This window comes from Corvus hawaiiensis, chromosome Z (assembly GCF_020740725.1).
Source record: "Corvus hawaiiensis isolate bCorHaw1 chromosome Z, bCorHaw1.pri.cur, whole genome shotgun sequence".
Lineage (NCBI taxonomy): Eukaryota > Metazoa > Chordata > Aves > Passeriformes > Corvidae > Corvus > Corvus hawaiiensis.
Window position 1 is genome coordinate 68392290 of NC_063255.1, and position 16098 is coordinate 68408387.

Genomic DNA, 16098 nt, shown 5'->3' on the forward strand with positions numbered 1-16098 from the left:
GTGAAAAGAATGGCCTTGAGTCATCTGTTTATAGGATCATAGAATTGTAGAGGATACAAATTTCTAACACATTAAACATCCTATGCAGTACCTGAAGTTGTACTATTCCTCTTTATGTAGAAGGATTTAAATTTTTTTAATAGATAAAACTGTATAAGGTGTGTAAGTGAAAATGTTAGAAAAATGTCATTAAGATATTTTACAGAAAATGATGTAAAAAGCAAAGTGAAGAGTGAGTCATTCAAGTCTGGGTTGTTAGGAAAAACAAAAGAAATATTTTTTGCTGTTCTTACAAACAGGCTGCAGAAACTGTTATTCACTTATACTGTTCTCAGTTCTGGCAGATGCTGTCAACTAAAAGCTTAGTAGGAAGTGGTCTTAACCTAGAAAAAGCTGTTTCTAATGTATGTATGTTTTTTCTTCCTAATTTTCAAATGACATTGCAAACCCTTAATGGCAAGCTTATGGCTTGGCAGAGGTCATGATTTTCAAATCAACCTGATGACCTTGCAATCTAAGTGCCCGATGGCTGTTTGTGTCTTGCAGAGAGAGCGTACAGTCTGCCCGAGCAGTCCCAAGAGCAAAGGTATGGGTGTGTGTTGCGGAGAGCCGGGAGCAGGTTTGTGCAAGAATGCCATCTAGGGAGCTGTGTGGGGAAGAGACATCAGCACCCCTCCCACGAAGGGTTTGAGAAGTTGTGTAGAGGCCCATGGCATCTGAGAGCTCATGCCTAAACCGTGTGCCAAGCTCAACCCAGCTCTCATCACACACATCCTACAGCAGGGATTTACTGTGGGACCTGCAGAGTAGGGATGGGTTCATGTCTGCTGCTGGGGCTCCTGTCCACTGCAGGAATGTCCAAACCACTGCAGTAAAAGCAAGGGTGCTTTTGATACCAACTGTAATGTTGGCAAGCTTGTTACACATCACACATGCAGAGCGCTCATTGGCAAGTGTTACCTCTTTTTATAGAGGGATAGCAATCTTTTTTGTAATGTGTTATACCCACAGCAGAGCATGACATTGTAAATGTTAGGTGAGACAAGCACTGTCCAGATTCTGCTATATCTTAATCAAAGGACTGTTGCCACTGGAATGAGGAACATTTTTTCACTGGTCTTTATTTTAGGATTCAGGAAGAGGAATGGAATAAATATGCTGTACCCTCAAAAAATGAGTCTGAAAAATATAAAGTGAGTCGGACTTTCAGCTTTCTGATGAACAGGATGACCAGCACACGGAATAAATGCAAGGTAAGTTGGGATTTATGTCTTTTTATTATGCATGATTATGTCACTGTAATTAAATTAATTATATATGGAAGGTAAATTTTTATCTAAAATAAATTGTTTATTACAAAACCATAAAAGTCTTAGGAGAACTATTTTCACTTAAAAAAAAAAAATTAAAACATATGCAGGATACCCTGAAATGGCCTTTGTATTAAAAACTAGCCTTCCTTTTAAACAACAGCCTTAGCTGAACAATTTTTTGATGTCATTAGTACTTCTGTTTGGTGATTTAGCGAACATTTAAATGTATTAATTGCATTTAAGAAATAATTTTCTTTGTTAAATCAAATTAAGAGATATGGACCTCTTCTTGGAATTGCTCTCAAAAAATAATTGAGTGTGTAAGCTTCTACGTTAGGGTGTAGTTAGCTGAATTTGCCTTATTTGAAGTTAAGGGGACTTCTTGCGTAAGTAAGCATTGCTTAGTGCTAAACAGTTGGAGATTTGAGGCCTGCATGGTCAAACAGGCCTACTGTGGAAGGTAGATTACAACACGGTAATTTAATTCTAAGACATCTTAATTTTAGATTAATGGCATCAATTAGCAGTTTGAAAGACAGGCTTGGCCTACAGGCTCTTTCTGGCTGGCCTTCTGGCAGTTTTGCATACTCCCTGGTGTGCCCTTCTGTGCCCCAGGACATTCTAATGTACGTGGATGTCAAGGTGTTTGTCTGAGGTGGTATCTTCAAGAGTGTCAAAATTGACTGTGAGCATGTATGTCTGGTTGTGCAGCCTGTGTCTGTGTGTTCTCCTAAGGTATGACAGTCAGTAACTACAAGTATACTTACTATATGTATAGTTATGCCAGCAAGGGTACTGTAAAAACAGACAGACTTTATTAAATTTTTTACAACTCATTAAAAATAGGTTGTTTCTAGTGTCTTCTAAGACCTAAAGAATGCTTGTCTAAATTTGCATAACTGCTCCTTTATCTGCAGAGGCATGAGCTGTATACATGTAGGGGATGTAGGCATTGATACCCATGTGTGCAGTGAATCAACAACTTCTTAAATTTTATTTCATGTACCTCCCCTTTTTGTAGATTTCTAAATGTATTTCTGCCAGTCTTCCTTGAGAATGCTTCCAGGCCTAGCTGCCAGTAAAACCAATGCCTACATAATTTTAGGGCTTCATCAACATTGAGTGTAAAAGTACAGTAAGCTGTTGCTGGTCTTCCAGGACAGAGAATAAATATTATAGAATAATTTGGTTTTATAAGGGAATATTTTATTGCTTTTAAGATTGAATTACTTGATCTTATTTTCTTATTTATTTATTTTCCTGCCTCTGTTTTTGGAGATGAAGACAAAAAATAAAGATACCAAAGATAAGGAGAAACCAACCAGGCACAACTTTTCAAATGGTTCTTTCCCAGGAGTTATCCCATGTACAGTCTGTGAAAAGGCTCTCCTAGGAAAGGAGTCACTGCAGTGCTCTCGTAAGTAGCTCCTGGCTTTTACACGTGAATTTACAGTTCTCTGAATGCTGCTCTGACATCCTCGTTCAGTGTGTTGTTTGAAACCTTGTCTACATTTGGATGTCCCTGCGTTATGTAATGAGCTGAGGTTGACAAGGGAGAGCGAGGAAGGACAGCAGGTAACAGATTCAGAAGGCACCTCGTCAATCTCCTAGACCTAGCACATTAGGCAGAAGCCTCTTTCTAGCCTGGATCTGTACATCAAAGAATCCTGAGGATTACTTTAGTAAGTAAACCTGAAAAAGGGAAAAACTGAGGCCTCAGAGTACATTTTCTGCAGACTGGGGACCCTGTTTGGTACCAGGCTTTGAAATGTACCTTCTCTTTCAGATTGCAGTGTGATTGTGCATAAAAGCTGCAAGGAGTGCGCTCCTGTGTGCACCAAGGTAACCTCGTACACTGATCTTACTGGAGCATACTTGCTTTCCAAGGGAAAAATGGAAACATGATGAGGGAAAAAAGAAAATACATGCAGACTGCCTGGACCCAGTGTCTGTGTGCAAAGGGCTGCAAGGGTGTCAGAATGGCTAATGTGAGCAACGGAGCAAACACTGTGCTCGAATAACAATTTTTAGTAGGGGGTCAAAAATGGGTTTCAGGAAGTATTTAGGTTTTTGAAGACTTTCAAGCTCAGATTGTGAAATGGTGTGCCTGGAGGGTTGCAAAACAGATTGAAAAGAAGGGCTCCTCAAAACCACAAAGAGGATCCTTGTGTACAAGGGAGGATTCCATAGTTTGGAATAATGCAAAGCAGAGATGGAAGACACTCTGGCAGGTGACCTCTTCCACCTCCTTACCCTTGGGCAGGCTCACTTCCAGGTAACAATTTGGGCAGGTGTTTGTTTCATCCGTTCTGGAAATTCTCTGGAGGAGGGGACTCCGCAGCTGCCTGCCTAGGCAGTTACTCCGTGTTCAGCTGCTTCTGAACAGGGCAAAACCAGCACTAGAGCTGATGGATACTACCTTAACTCTTAACAAGGAATGCATGCATGGTGAGGTTATCATAAAAAAGATATAATATTGAAAAACAGATGTGTAAGGCTACTGCCCTCAGGAAATAAAATGAGACTTGAAGAGAAATGTGCCACAGTGATGCAGGTCATTTTTCAAATCAGTGGAGTGTGTCTTTCTGGTGTAGCTGGGTTTTGCATCATGGTGGCTTGCAAGGACAGCATGTTTCCATACTGATTCTTTAGCATAAACAAGCCTTAAACTGTATGTAAATCAAGTGGGTTTAATTTTGTTTATAATTTTCATGTCATAGTCTTGCACTAATTTCTGGGCAACTTTAATGCGTTAAGACAGCTGAACTGGCAGCTTTGGTTCCTGGGGATGGTGGGTTATTTGCAAGAGGAGGCAAGAGCCCCCACTACCTCCAACTCATCTCAGCAAGAATGCGGTGCAGGAAATGTTCACTCACCCACCTGCAGTGAAGTATATGCCCAAGCACAGCAAGCTTTTGCTACAGATTTTGCAAAAGTCCACTTTGGAAGGGGGAGCGGTTCTGCCTGTGGTACCCATGCTTCCTCAGAGAGTGCCCTGCCACAAATGCTTTGATCTTATTTGAGTATAAAACCCTGAATGTGCACTTTTCTTGCAGTCTTTGCAGGCAATACTCATATAGAGAAAGTAGAATGTTTTAACACAATCTGCTTAGGATAAATAATTCTGTATCGTAGTACAAATAGTTTTCTACTTTGAATATTGTTATCTACCAATAACTAATAAAATCAGTTACTGGAAGAAATTAGTACCATAATTTAGGACCACTTTCTTGTCGCCCTTTGTGTGATGGTATATGTAAATGAGTTACTGACTTGACTGTTAAGTATATTATCAGCTATGTGATTCCAAAAAATTCTTCTGTTTTCAGAAATCCCAGGAGAGATACCATAATAAAAACAAGCCCCAAGTTGGTGTAACAAGTAAGTTAGGTGTAAACCTAGCATTTCTAAGGTAGGCCTTGATTAAAAATCGTGGGACTGATAGCATGAAATTTCCTGCATCATTTGTCTGTTTTTAATTTTCATTTCAGGATCTGTAAGAAAGGGTGTGTGTCTCTAATATGAATGGAATTTTTTTTGAGAGATGACTCTGTTAACTCATCCTCTACTAAAATGCATGTGAATTTACTGTATTTTCAGTTAAAACAAAAATAAAAAGTAGTTCTTTTAATAAAAAGTAGTATGATTTGAGATTATTTTCTTATCAAATGATATCCACAGTGGGGCTATTGCCTACAGGCTTATTTTTATATTCTGTGTTAGAGTATTGTGGTCATGCACCTTGGCAAGCAGACATTCTTGGTGCCTGGTGTAGGTCAATATGAGCACCAGATATCATTTCTCAGTATAAGGGCACTGTTGGTGACATACTCTGTCAAACAATGACAAGTTCATTGTTTGTCAAAATATTGTGTTGTGCTTTGCCTCACAGATGCCCTGCCTGGAGACATTTCACAGATGGTTCAATCCTCAGTGCATCCTTCTTCCTCCGTGCCTATTGGACTGTCTCCTGGAAAGAGGGAAGCCTCACAACAGCCGTACTTCTTGTCTAAAAATGTCCCCAGCGCCAGTTTGGAAAGGTAGAAGGGCAGTTGCCAATGGACTATGCTAAATACATCCTTCAGCATTTCTAGAAAAATTGAAACCAGGAAATAAATGTGGGATTTTTTTATTTCTGCTGTAGAAGAGCTACACAATTTTCTGAACAAGACTCCGAGACTAGCCCCTGGAGGTCCAAGTCACAGTCTGAAGAGATGTTACAAGCATTAGGGGCCTTTTCTTCAATGGATGCTTTTATAATGGAAGGTGAGAATATTGCACAGATGTTGCATCTTACAGCTGGTATTGGAAAGTGAAAACCAGAAAAACTCCTTAGCTCATTTAGGAAGACATTTCATCTTCTAAGAGAGCACCTGTTTTTGATAGTTACAAGTTGTGTCCCTCATTAAAATGATGAAATCAAACACATTAGTCTTAAAAGAGAACTTTTCCTTTCTTCCTCATAACTAACTATTTTATAACTTCTAGAATATTTTAGTATGTTGTTACCATTTTAAAATAACAGGGATAAATGTACTGGGCATCCTTGCAGAAACAGAACAGTAATACACTTTTCTTATGCACTCATCCAGTCGACTCCGTTGACAGTGTCCATTGCAAACTATAAACCTGCAACACTTGTATTTCCTCAGTAGCCCCAAATTCTTACCTCCTACTGGTGAGCTGTGCTCCTATGATAGCTACATAGCCTTGTGAAGCAAATAGAGACAGGTTTTTTCTGTAGCTAGGTGGGAGACTGAATTTGAAAGCTGAAGGGCATTCACTCACATAGAATGGTGCAAATACCACTCACTGGACATCTGCTGTTGGAAATGTTGAATTTTATTTTTAAATTTTAAAACGTTTCTTCAAGCAAAGAGTTATAAAAAAGATTTAATCTGAGGAAAGAAGAGTGGGTTTTTTTTAATTATTCTTCTCCCCTTCTGTCACAAAAACAATTCAACACCTTGGTAATGATATTGACATCTGACAAACTTTGCTGCAGTAAAGCCGGTGCCAGTGTTTGCAGAAGTCTTACCTATAGTTATCTCTGTGATGTGTTCCCCTTACTATATGAATAGATCTGCATGTGCCAAGGGAATTCCCTTACTCTTTACATGTGTGGTGTTAAAGAAATATAAATTTTGTCATAGATGATGTGGATTTGTCTCAGTGGACTGATCTCTGCACAGATGCAGAAGAGTTTGAGGCAGAGTCCTGGAGTCTTGTCGTGGATCCGATGTTCTGTAGCAAGCAAGAAAAGGATGTTGTCAAGCGGCAGGATGTCATATTTGGTCAGTATTTCAAAGATTTGTGTAGGTTTGAAAGCAATTTGGTGTATCAAATAGAGAGGGAACCTACATGGTTTATGTCCAGAAGAACAAATGCTTCAACTTAAAACAATAGGAAAGTTCAAAGAACATTTTTATCACAAATTACAATGTGTCCTAGAACTAAAGAAATGGATAGTAATGGCTACCAGAGACATGCCTAGCCTGTTCACAGAATGGTTGAAATTGGAAGGGACCTATCCAATCCCCTCAAAAGCTAAAGCAATTACAACCACAGCTTGTTCAGTGCATACAGAGAGAATTGTGTCAGAGCCAGATAAATTAAGTCTTCCTACTGACATAATCTATTAGGTTTGAGGCTCACAGAGAAAAAGGAGCTATGACTGTGCATTTGATAGACTGAACTCTATCTTAGAAGGTGTGCAGAATATTCAGGGGATTACTACACTGTGCTCTTTTCTTTTATACCACAGAGTTGATGCAAACAGAAGTACATCACATCCATACCCTGTTCATTATGTCTGAAATATTCCGGAAAGGGATGAAGGAAGAACTGCAGCTTGACCACAGCATGGTGGACAGAATATTCCCCTGCTTAGATGAGCTACTGGAGATACACAAGCAATTCTTCTGCAGAATGAAGGACAGACGGCAGGAATCATGTGAGGCAGGGAGTGAGCGTAATTTTGTCATCAACAAAATTGGAGACATCCTTGTGCAGCAGGTAGAGGCATCAGCTCTTTTAATCCTTTAAGTGCTCAGGGTTCCCAATTTAAACAATTTTTTTACTCCGAAACTTCTGTGGGCAAGAAGACAGTTATGGTTGCCTCAAAAAGATTCAAAACTTGTCCTCCCCTGACTATTTCAGGATGAAATAGCAATGTGAAAACAAATCATTATTGTCAGGTGACTGTGATGAACTTGGGGTGGACTTCTCCCTATGTGATATGAGTGACAAGGAAAGTGATGAACTTGGTCCTGTTTACAGTAGAAGGCTGCTGTCATACTATGGACTGCAAAAAATGCAAGCAATGGATTCACATTTTTAACAGCTGAGCAGGGATGTGAAGATCTGACTGGTAATGGAAAAGAAACTGTAGGTTACTGATGGTCGGTCGGTGACGAGAGATCTCTATAGGCAGGTCTTGGGACACAGGGGGTTTATTGTAAAAGGCGTGGGTATAGGGGCACTGCTCAGAGCTGCCAGACTCAGCTCTGAGCAGGCCCAAGAGAGCAAGAGAGTGAACGGGTGAGAGAGAGAGTGTAAGAGCAAGAGTAAGAGCAAGAGTAGAAGTGGAAGAGCAGGAGTAAGGAAAGGAATGGAAGAAGTGTCTGAAGTCCTGGTTACAATACAATAAATCATCTTCTGTACTGAATATTCTAATTGTCACTAACCAATCTAATACAAGATACAAATCCTATAGCATTTACATACAGCCTGTAAGAGTTCTTATATTACCATAGAGTGTTACATCTTAACTTCTAAAAACTACTCTTTGGACCCCTTCTGCTGAGCTAGTAGGGTCTGCTCTGACCCTTGGACCTGCCTGCAAGCAGAGGGTATTGTTCCATCAAGAGGGGATTACCTTCAGTCGGCCACACCATTGTTTTCCAGTTGTTCAGTAACTAAGACTTGGTATTTCAAAAGTGGCTTTCATTTCGATGTTGCCTGTAGTTTTCATATTCCCAAAATCTTTTGTCAGGCAATCATATTTATAAGGCTTTCCTGTTTCATCTTCCCCAACAGAAACTACCTATTAATTTCTTGTAGTGATCTGGCATGTTACATATCAGGATACTGCTCCCTAGGGAAGGGTTGGTCGCAAGGTGTTTCCCGTGGCTGAAGAACAGCTGACTGATAGCTTGGCATTCACACTTCAGTTCCTTGTGAAAGGGAGATGTAGCTTTTCACCTTTGGTCAGTCTGTTTTCACTCCACTGACATAAAGAGCTGAGCTGTTACCTTGTCTAGGAGCAGTGTGGAGATCAGACCAAAGTAAATGAACCTCAGAGGGTTGTGTTTGAAAAGAGGTGAAGGAAATGTTGTTAAAATGTTCTAGCTGTTACCAGCAAGACTACGGTGGAGGTTGCTTGCTCTCTCTCCAGCCTACGTTCTTCTTCTTGCTCCTAAAAACATCTAGCCTATTTTCATTCTGTTGTGGTGGGCCCTGCTTGTGAAATTCAGAGAACTTGATAAACCAGTTCCCTATTGGTACAAAATTCATTAGTTAAAAGGTATACAATTTCCTGTATATGATATAATGTTGAGCACAATTCACTTATTACTTTCTTCAGTTTTCAGAGGAAAATGCAACTAAAATGGAGAAAATATATGGAGAGTTTTGTAGCCATCAGAAAGAAGCTGTTAATCTCTTCAAGGAGCTGCAACAAAACAAGAAGTTCCAGAATTTTATTAAAGTAAGTTAATGTGGAATCACGAGCACTATTGACAAAAGGCTCAGGAAAAAGGTACATAGCTTCTACTTAGATTTAGGATTGGAATTATATTCAGTAACTCACTTTTAATAGCTAATAAAAATGGCAAAAGTTTTTTCCTCCTTAACTAGTGAGCTGATAAATCACAGTTTTCTTTCAAACTTTAGAATGCTTTGGCATCCAGTGTGTATTACACACATGTTCCTGTTATAGTACGCCTCATCCCTCAGCACAGCAACTGTTCCTTGGGGATGGTTCAGATTACCAGCATTTGTTTTAACTTATTCTAATGCTTTTAGATCATATTTCTTATTAGTCAATTTGTGGTTTAATATGCATTTACTACTTAAGGTATATATTTGTATCTGTGCAGCTGAGAAATAGTAACATGTTGGCACGACGCCGAGGAATCCCTGAGTGCATTTTGCTCGTCACCCAGCGGATCACCAAATACCCTGTTCTGGTTGAAAGGATACTGCAATACTCAAAAGGTGAACAAAAGCTGAAGTGTTGTTTCATGTCTGAAATCCTAGCACATTTCTAACGTAAGGAATTTGCACAGCTACAATATCACAAAAGATTAAATTCACTGCTCTATTGAGATAGAACCAGAGCAACATAAATAACTACTGCTCGGTCAAATGTCACCTAAACAGGGTTGTCTGGTCTGTATGGGCCTTGTCAAGGCTGGGCTGTGAAGATTTCTGATATTCCAGCCAGGTAAGCCATAGAAGTCCAGATGAGCATACTTGTTTTAGGAAAAGACCTTGACTAGAGGATGTGAACTAGCTCAGATACACATCTGTACCTTTGGAATTAATTCTGGAGGACTCTCTTCTAAGTAGGTCTAGGCAGACATTTCATAAATTACTCTCTGTTTTTTCAGACAAAGCTTGAATGACCTCTGGAACTTAGTAGAACATTTTACAAATACTATTAACTTAGAGATATTGCCCCCCACATGGGTAGTAAACGAGCATTGAAGGAAGTTGCATGTACCAATGCAAATCCTTTGTACTTGCAATTCTGTTTCAAGGGTTCTTTTACTTAGCCAGAAAAGTAATATACTATATGATTTGCTTAGCTGCTGATTTTTTTTAAAGTGCTTACACCTCATAAATTTGTCAGAAACTATTCAACATGTTGTTTTGGCTAACGAACGAATCTGAGGTACAGGTCATCTTTTAATAGGTGAGTCAAACAAAGGTATATATACCTTTAATAATTCTAGTCAGATGGTTGCCAGGTTCAACTTACAATAACAAATGTATCAATTTAAGCTTTGGATCATGCTGGTTGTTTCCAGAAAATAAGGAATTTTATCTTCTCTTGAACATGCTGACTAGTATCATGTTGTTTGTTTTTGTTTCATACAGAAGGAACAGAAGAACAAAAAGACCTATGCAAAGCCCTTCGTCTAATTAAGGATATAATTGCAGCAGTAGATTTGAAAGTGAATGAGTATGAAAAAAAGCAAAAACTGTTGGAAATTCTCTGTAGAACTGAAAACAAAACATATACAAAGCTGAAAAATGGCCATGTTTTTAGGAAGCAAGACTTGATGAGGAAAGAGAGGATACTTCTTCACGAAGGTTTAGTGTATTGGAAGACAGCAACTGGTCGGTTCAAAGGTATTTCATCTGAGCAGTAAAGTCCTTTATCTCTTTATTTGCAAATAACATTTGAAGACTGGTTAAAGAGGGAATATACTTTATTGTGCTATATTGCAAATAAGAATGTCTGGGGTAATGGTACTGTGAATATCCCACTAATTGCTGGAAGATCAGTTCCAGAAGCTACCATGGTTTGTGAGTAATCTGCATAAGAACACAAGTTAACATACAATGTCATCTGTATTTCTTCTTCCAGTCCCCTTCTTCTAGTTTTCTGTTTTTCAATTTCATTTCATAATACAGTGTTTGGACTTGTACATTTTTATTGTTTCCAGTATTTGCTATTGAAAATAATTTACTAAAAAATTCAGTGGTAATGAGACATCCATAGTAGAAAAGAAATTCTAAAGCCACATTTGGCTGGACTACAGTTTTACATGCAAGCTCAGAATTTGATTTTTGGTGTTAATCACATATTAGGGGTTGGGGTTTTTTGGGGCACACTAGTATTTGCTGTACAACTTTATAAAGCTGTCTGTTCATCATTATTCTACAAATGCTTTTACCAGTGTACTACGGTGCTGTGAGTGTATGTTACAGCACAGGCAAAGCAAAGTTTATGTGAGGTAGTCTTTGCCAGGTGAATGGCTTAGGGAAGCTGTACTGCCATTGGTGCAAGGATTTGTTCTTTCCCTGGGCCAGTGCTCCAGCATGGTGCTCTTTCCTGGGAGATACAAAGCAAGGAGGAGCAAGTGCTTCATGCAGACTGTGGGCTAATTCAGATATTTCCTGTTTAGTTTCCTGTAGGATTCTATATTTCTTCAACAGATAAAATAAGAATTTAACACTGATTGTACTAATTTTAATTGAAAGCCATTATTTTCCTTTTCTCATTTTAAGACACCTTAGCTCTGCTTCTAACTGATGTACTACTGTTCTTACAAGAAAAGGATCAAAAATACATCTTTGCAGCTGTTGTGAGTATATTATCAGATATTTGAACACATACATTGCTCATTTATTTGTATATTTCTCAAAAATTAGGTCGTTATCTGGGTCATTCCCACATAACTTTTATTTTTTCTGAAATCCTGGTATTGTGTTCAGAACTGTAATATGTCAGTATATAGAAAATTAAGTTTGTTTCCAAAAATCTTTTTTTTTTTTTTTTTAATGAAGAAGGATGAAAATAACAGAATTATATCTTTAGTATTATACCTTACATGATTGTGAAGGTGGGAAGTAATGCAGGCTCTTTCAGTTGTCTAATATAAATTTTAGTTTTTGGTAAAACAAACAGAAGAATAATTGTTACTGAAAATACAGCAGTAAACACACATAAAAGATATGAAAGGTCATGGAAAGAAGTTCTCAAGCTATATAAATATGAACATTATATGAATATTGTGTCTCAGTATGATTGAGCCTCTGAGATTTTCTTTGTAGCACATAGCTAGTGCTTAATTTGTTTGTTAACTGTATAATGTATTTTAAAGAACAGTTTAAAAAGATGTCTGATTACTCAAAACTTTCAGTAGCCTGACTATGCCAGGACTAGAGTTAGTCCAATGAATTGAAAAATTATGTTCTTCCTAGAGTGTGGTGTTTTATAAGAAAGTAATTTATTTATGTGTGTGCTTTGACTGTTTCCTCCAGGACCAGAAACCTTCTGTTATCTCCCTTCAGAGGCTCATAGTAAGAGAAGTAGCCAACGAAGAAAGGGGGATGTTCCTGATCAGTGCTTCATCTGCAGGGCCTGAGATGTATGAGGTTCATACCAGTTCCAAAGAAGAACGTAACAATTGGATGAGGCATATTCAAGAGGCAGTGGAAAGGTAGGGAGAAGGAGTTTGGTTTTCATGCTAGCAGTCCAAAGCAGATGAGAAGTTTGTTGGATATTCATGGCAGCATGCTCTTTATTCTGCATTGCACTGGGTCCATCTGTGAGTTTGGGTTTTCTCTGAGCTCAAGGTGCCAAAACCTCTTCATTGCTCCTGCCACACTTCCCCATATTCCTCCTGGTTTCCCACTGAATCAGCATACCCTTTCTGCTCCTCATTAAACATCCTTACCACTATTGTGACAGCCTTCCCTCACCTTTGCCTTTGGCACTGGCTGCCTTAGAGAGTCCTGCAGGTGTCCCATACAACCATTTGGAGGAAATCACAAATCATGCCTGTTATCTTGGCATCAGCTCATTAAGAATGGTGGGGAAAACATTGCTTCTGATGGGGCCCAAGCTTATCCTTAGGACAGCAAACCTGTGTGTGTGCCAGCCACTCTCTCTCTGCACAGTGCAGCCTTACCACAGTAAAAACAAGCCCTTCAGTCTGCTTTCTGTCCACTTACTGCCTCTTAAAGAGGCTGACAAGTGGCATGCTTCTGGATTATTGCAAAAGGTGCTGGTGTTGTGTTCTGTTTATTGTGAACATAATATTGTATTGAAGATGAACAGATGATGTGCAGTTTTGCTTTATCCACCTTTGTCTTTCATCTTTGAAGTTGTCCAGAGGAAGAAGAAGAAGTAAAAATGAGTGAGTCTGATGAGGACAGACGTATTGCTGAGGCCAAGGCATACAAAATTCAGAAATATCAAGGTGTGGTACCTTTCCTGCTGCTCTGAGAGCTCTGACATCCTTAGAATTCAGGATGAATTAATCATGTACCCATATTGGCTGGAGGGTTCAGAGTGGCTCAACAGTCAGAGTCACAGCAGAGACAGATGGGGTGGTCTGATGGTATAATGTGAGTGTATCAAAAGAGAAGCATGTGTTTTCCAAACACTTTAATGTTTTTGCTACATTGCCATAAGCAAAAAAAGAAAAAATAAAAATGGATATTTTCAAAACAAACACTGAATTTCACAGATTAGCATCAGGACCAGGTAGTTCTGATAATACCTTGAATCTTTACAGTTGTGTGGCTTTGTGCTTGTTTATGGCACTTTGTCCTTTGCTGCTATTATTTTTATCTGAAAATACAGCTAATAGCATAAATTCTACTTCCTTGGTGCCCCTACACCTAACTCCCACATCTTTATACTGCTTTGAGGAGAGAAATCGCAGCAATGTCTGTCCTATTGAGAGCCACAGGGAAGGGCATACTCTGCGCAAAGTAGGTGTTCTTTTGATGTTGAGGCCCTGAATTACCACACATGAGCCAAGTGCTTTTCCAGAAGCACTGACTTGTCATTGTGAGTGCAACAGGAGTAATGAGGGCCAGAGAGGGCAGCCAAGGCCACCTCATCAGGCTAGGGCTTTGGGTGTGTGTTAGCTTTTGTTTGGACAGACTATGGGATGAACTTGGCTGAATTTGGCTCCTGGTCACTTAAAAGAATCATAACTTGAATTAGCACTTTCTGTGTGGCATAAAGATTAGAAAGGTGAATGGGCAACATGCTTTCCCTGCAGGATAAAATTTCTAATACAGTTTTCAATTTTACACTGTTCAATTTTGGTTACAGAATCACTGAGTAACCAAGACCAGCAAATATGCAGTCATTTAGAAGAAAAGTTGCGTATCTATGCAGAACTGGGAGATATGTGTGGGTTTGACGATGTCCACGTAGAACCTCACCTACTTATCAAACCCGATTCTGGAGAAACTCCACAGGCTGCCTCACTGCTGGCAGCAGCACTCAGGGAAGGTGAGTTTTCATGGGAAGAGCAGATTGGTGGCTCTTCACATGGGCAGGTATTTTAAGGTAACAAAGTGCAGCCATGTTGCCTTGTGTTGCAATTCTGTTGGGTCTCAAGAGTTGGCAGTGTCAAAAATTGCCAAAGGGTGTAGAAGAGAAATCTGTCAAGTTTATTCTTGTCAGATACAGGAGACGGTACCTGCCAGACTGCAAAATAAAGGATATGTTTAGGGCATAGCATCAAATGTAAACAGGCAGGAGTGTGGTGTTAGGTTGTTAGCTGTCCTTGCAGTACAGCTCTGTGAAGCACATCAGGAGTTGCAGTATGATATTGCACCTGGTCCCCGACCTTCACCTACCTTGGCTGATTTTGATGTCAGATCAGAATCCTGTATGATCATATACAGAGCAAATCAAATTTTTACCGAGAAACACCTCCACAATTGCTCTAGGAGCCCTTTTTTCTCTGCCTGCTATCTGACAGGGAGTTGATAGGTAGTTGCACCATCTACAGTGCTGTCCTGTGAAGGAAGGAAGGGAATGGTATTTGTAGATAGCTTGCCTAGCTGGAACTTCAGCTAAACTTCTGCTAAACTCAGCTGAAAAGGGTCCTGGTAAACTGAGTCCTGATTCTAGCATCACCTAAATTGAGAACTGTGTGCTACTAACAACATTTCAACCTATAAAGCAGTGGAGCTTGGTATTCATCATCATAAGTAAGTCAAAGAGCGTTTTATTGATAAAATTGATTTAACTTGTGTAGGGTACTATAAGTCAGTGATGAAACAGAAAATAGTTAAAATGGCAGCCTATACTTATTACACACATTTATTCTGTCCACTTCTTTATTTTTCACTTTCTCTCATGCTGTTTTTGATGTTGATGATGTCTTGGATTTCAGGACTCTACAATACTCTGTGGAAGCTTACAGTTACTTACACTGTAGACAATTTGTGGGGATCATTATCCAGGATGGAAATACTAAGTCCCTGAGCTAATAGCAGACTCTATAGGAATAAAGCATTGCTTGTTGTAGAGAAGGATAGAATTACAGAGTGCTTAAGAAAATTAGATATACATGAATCCATGAGATGAGATGGGATAAATCCAATGCTGCTCAGGGAGCTGGCCAATGTCACCGTGAGGCTGTTTTCTGTCAGCTTTGAAAGGTCACAGTGATCAGGAGAGGTTCCTGATGACTCGAAGAAAGCAAACCTCACATTCCCCTTCAAGAGGGAATATATATAGAGAACTAAAAAATAGTCAGTCTCACCAGTATCTCTGAGATAATCCTCCTAGAAGGCATTTCCAAGAATCTGAAAGACAGAAAGAAAATTTGGAGCAGCTGTCATGGATTAATTACAGCAGTAGTGTCTGACTAACCTGACAGGTTTCATGGTGAGAAAAGAGTGCATGTTGGCTACCTGGACATCTCTCAGACCTTCAACGCTGTTTGCACTGGCTGTAGTATCCTTACATCAGAATTGATGTCAACTGCTTAACTGGATGGAAGACAGGCTGGACTGCTGGGCTCAAGGGGTCAGTCCTACGATGTCCAGTTGGTATCATGTTATTAGGGGATTCCCTTAGGGATGTATCCTGAGACCAGTAGTGCGCAACATATTTATTAATGCAGTTGACCTCAGAATTGACAACACTCTTGGCAAATTCATGACTGTCATCGAATGAGGTGGAGTGTTCAGTGAGCTGGAGATACCTCTACAGACTGGGAAAATGGGCTAAGAGGAGCACCTAGACATTTGACAAATACAAATGCAAAGTCCTGCATCTCAGGTGATGTAATCCTGT

At 39.4% G+C, this 16098-nt stretch overlaps 1 protein-coding gene across 7 annotated transcripts in view; it reads left to right on the plus strand.

Moving 5' to 3' along the window:
* ARHGEF28 (Rho guanine nucleotide exchange factor 28) overlaps positions 1-16098 on the plus strand; it is a 120052-nt gene that overhangs the window by 75405 nt on the left and 28549 nt on the right. For 4 of the 7 annotated variants that reach the window (XM_048292756.1, XM_048292760.1, XM_048292761.1 and 1 more), the window contains 16 exons: positions 547-619; positions 1130-1253; positions 2598-2730; positions 3100-3155; positions 4643-4694; positions 5206-5353; positions 5458-5579; positions 6467-6607; positions 7078-7328; positions 8899-9021; positions 9413-9530; positions 10416-10670; positions 11553-11629; positions 12309-12487; positions 13155-13249; positions 14116-14298. In XM_048292756.1, the coding sequence (XP_048148713.1) occupies positions 547-619; positions 1130-1253; positions 2598-2730; positions 3100-3155; positions 4643-4694; positions 5206-5353; positions 5458-5579; positions 6467-6607; positions 7078-7328; positions 8899-9021; positions 9413-9530; positions 10416-10670; positions 11553-11629; positions 12309-12487; positions 13155-13249; positions 14116-14298 (2130 nt within the window). The remainder of the gene's footprint in view (positions 1-546; positions 620-1129; positions 1254-2597; positions 2731-3099; positions 3156-4642; positions 4695-5205; positions 5354-5457; positions 5580-6466; positions 6608-7077; positions 7329-8898; positions 9022-9412; positions 9531-10415; positions 10671-11552; positions 11630-12308; positions 12488-13154; positions 13250-14115; positions 14299-16098) is intronic. The other 3 variants (XM_048292757.1, XM_048292763.1, XM_048292758.1) reach the window with 2 other exon arrangements.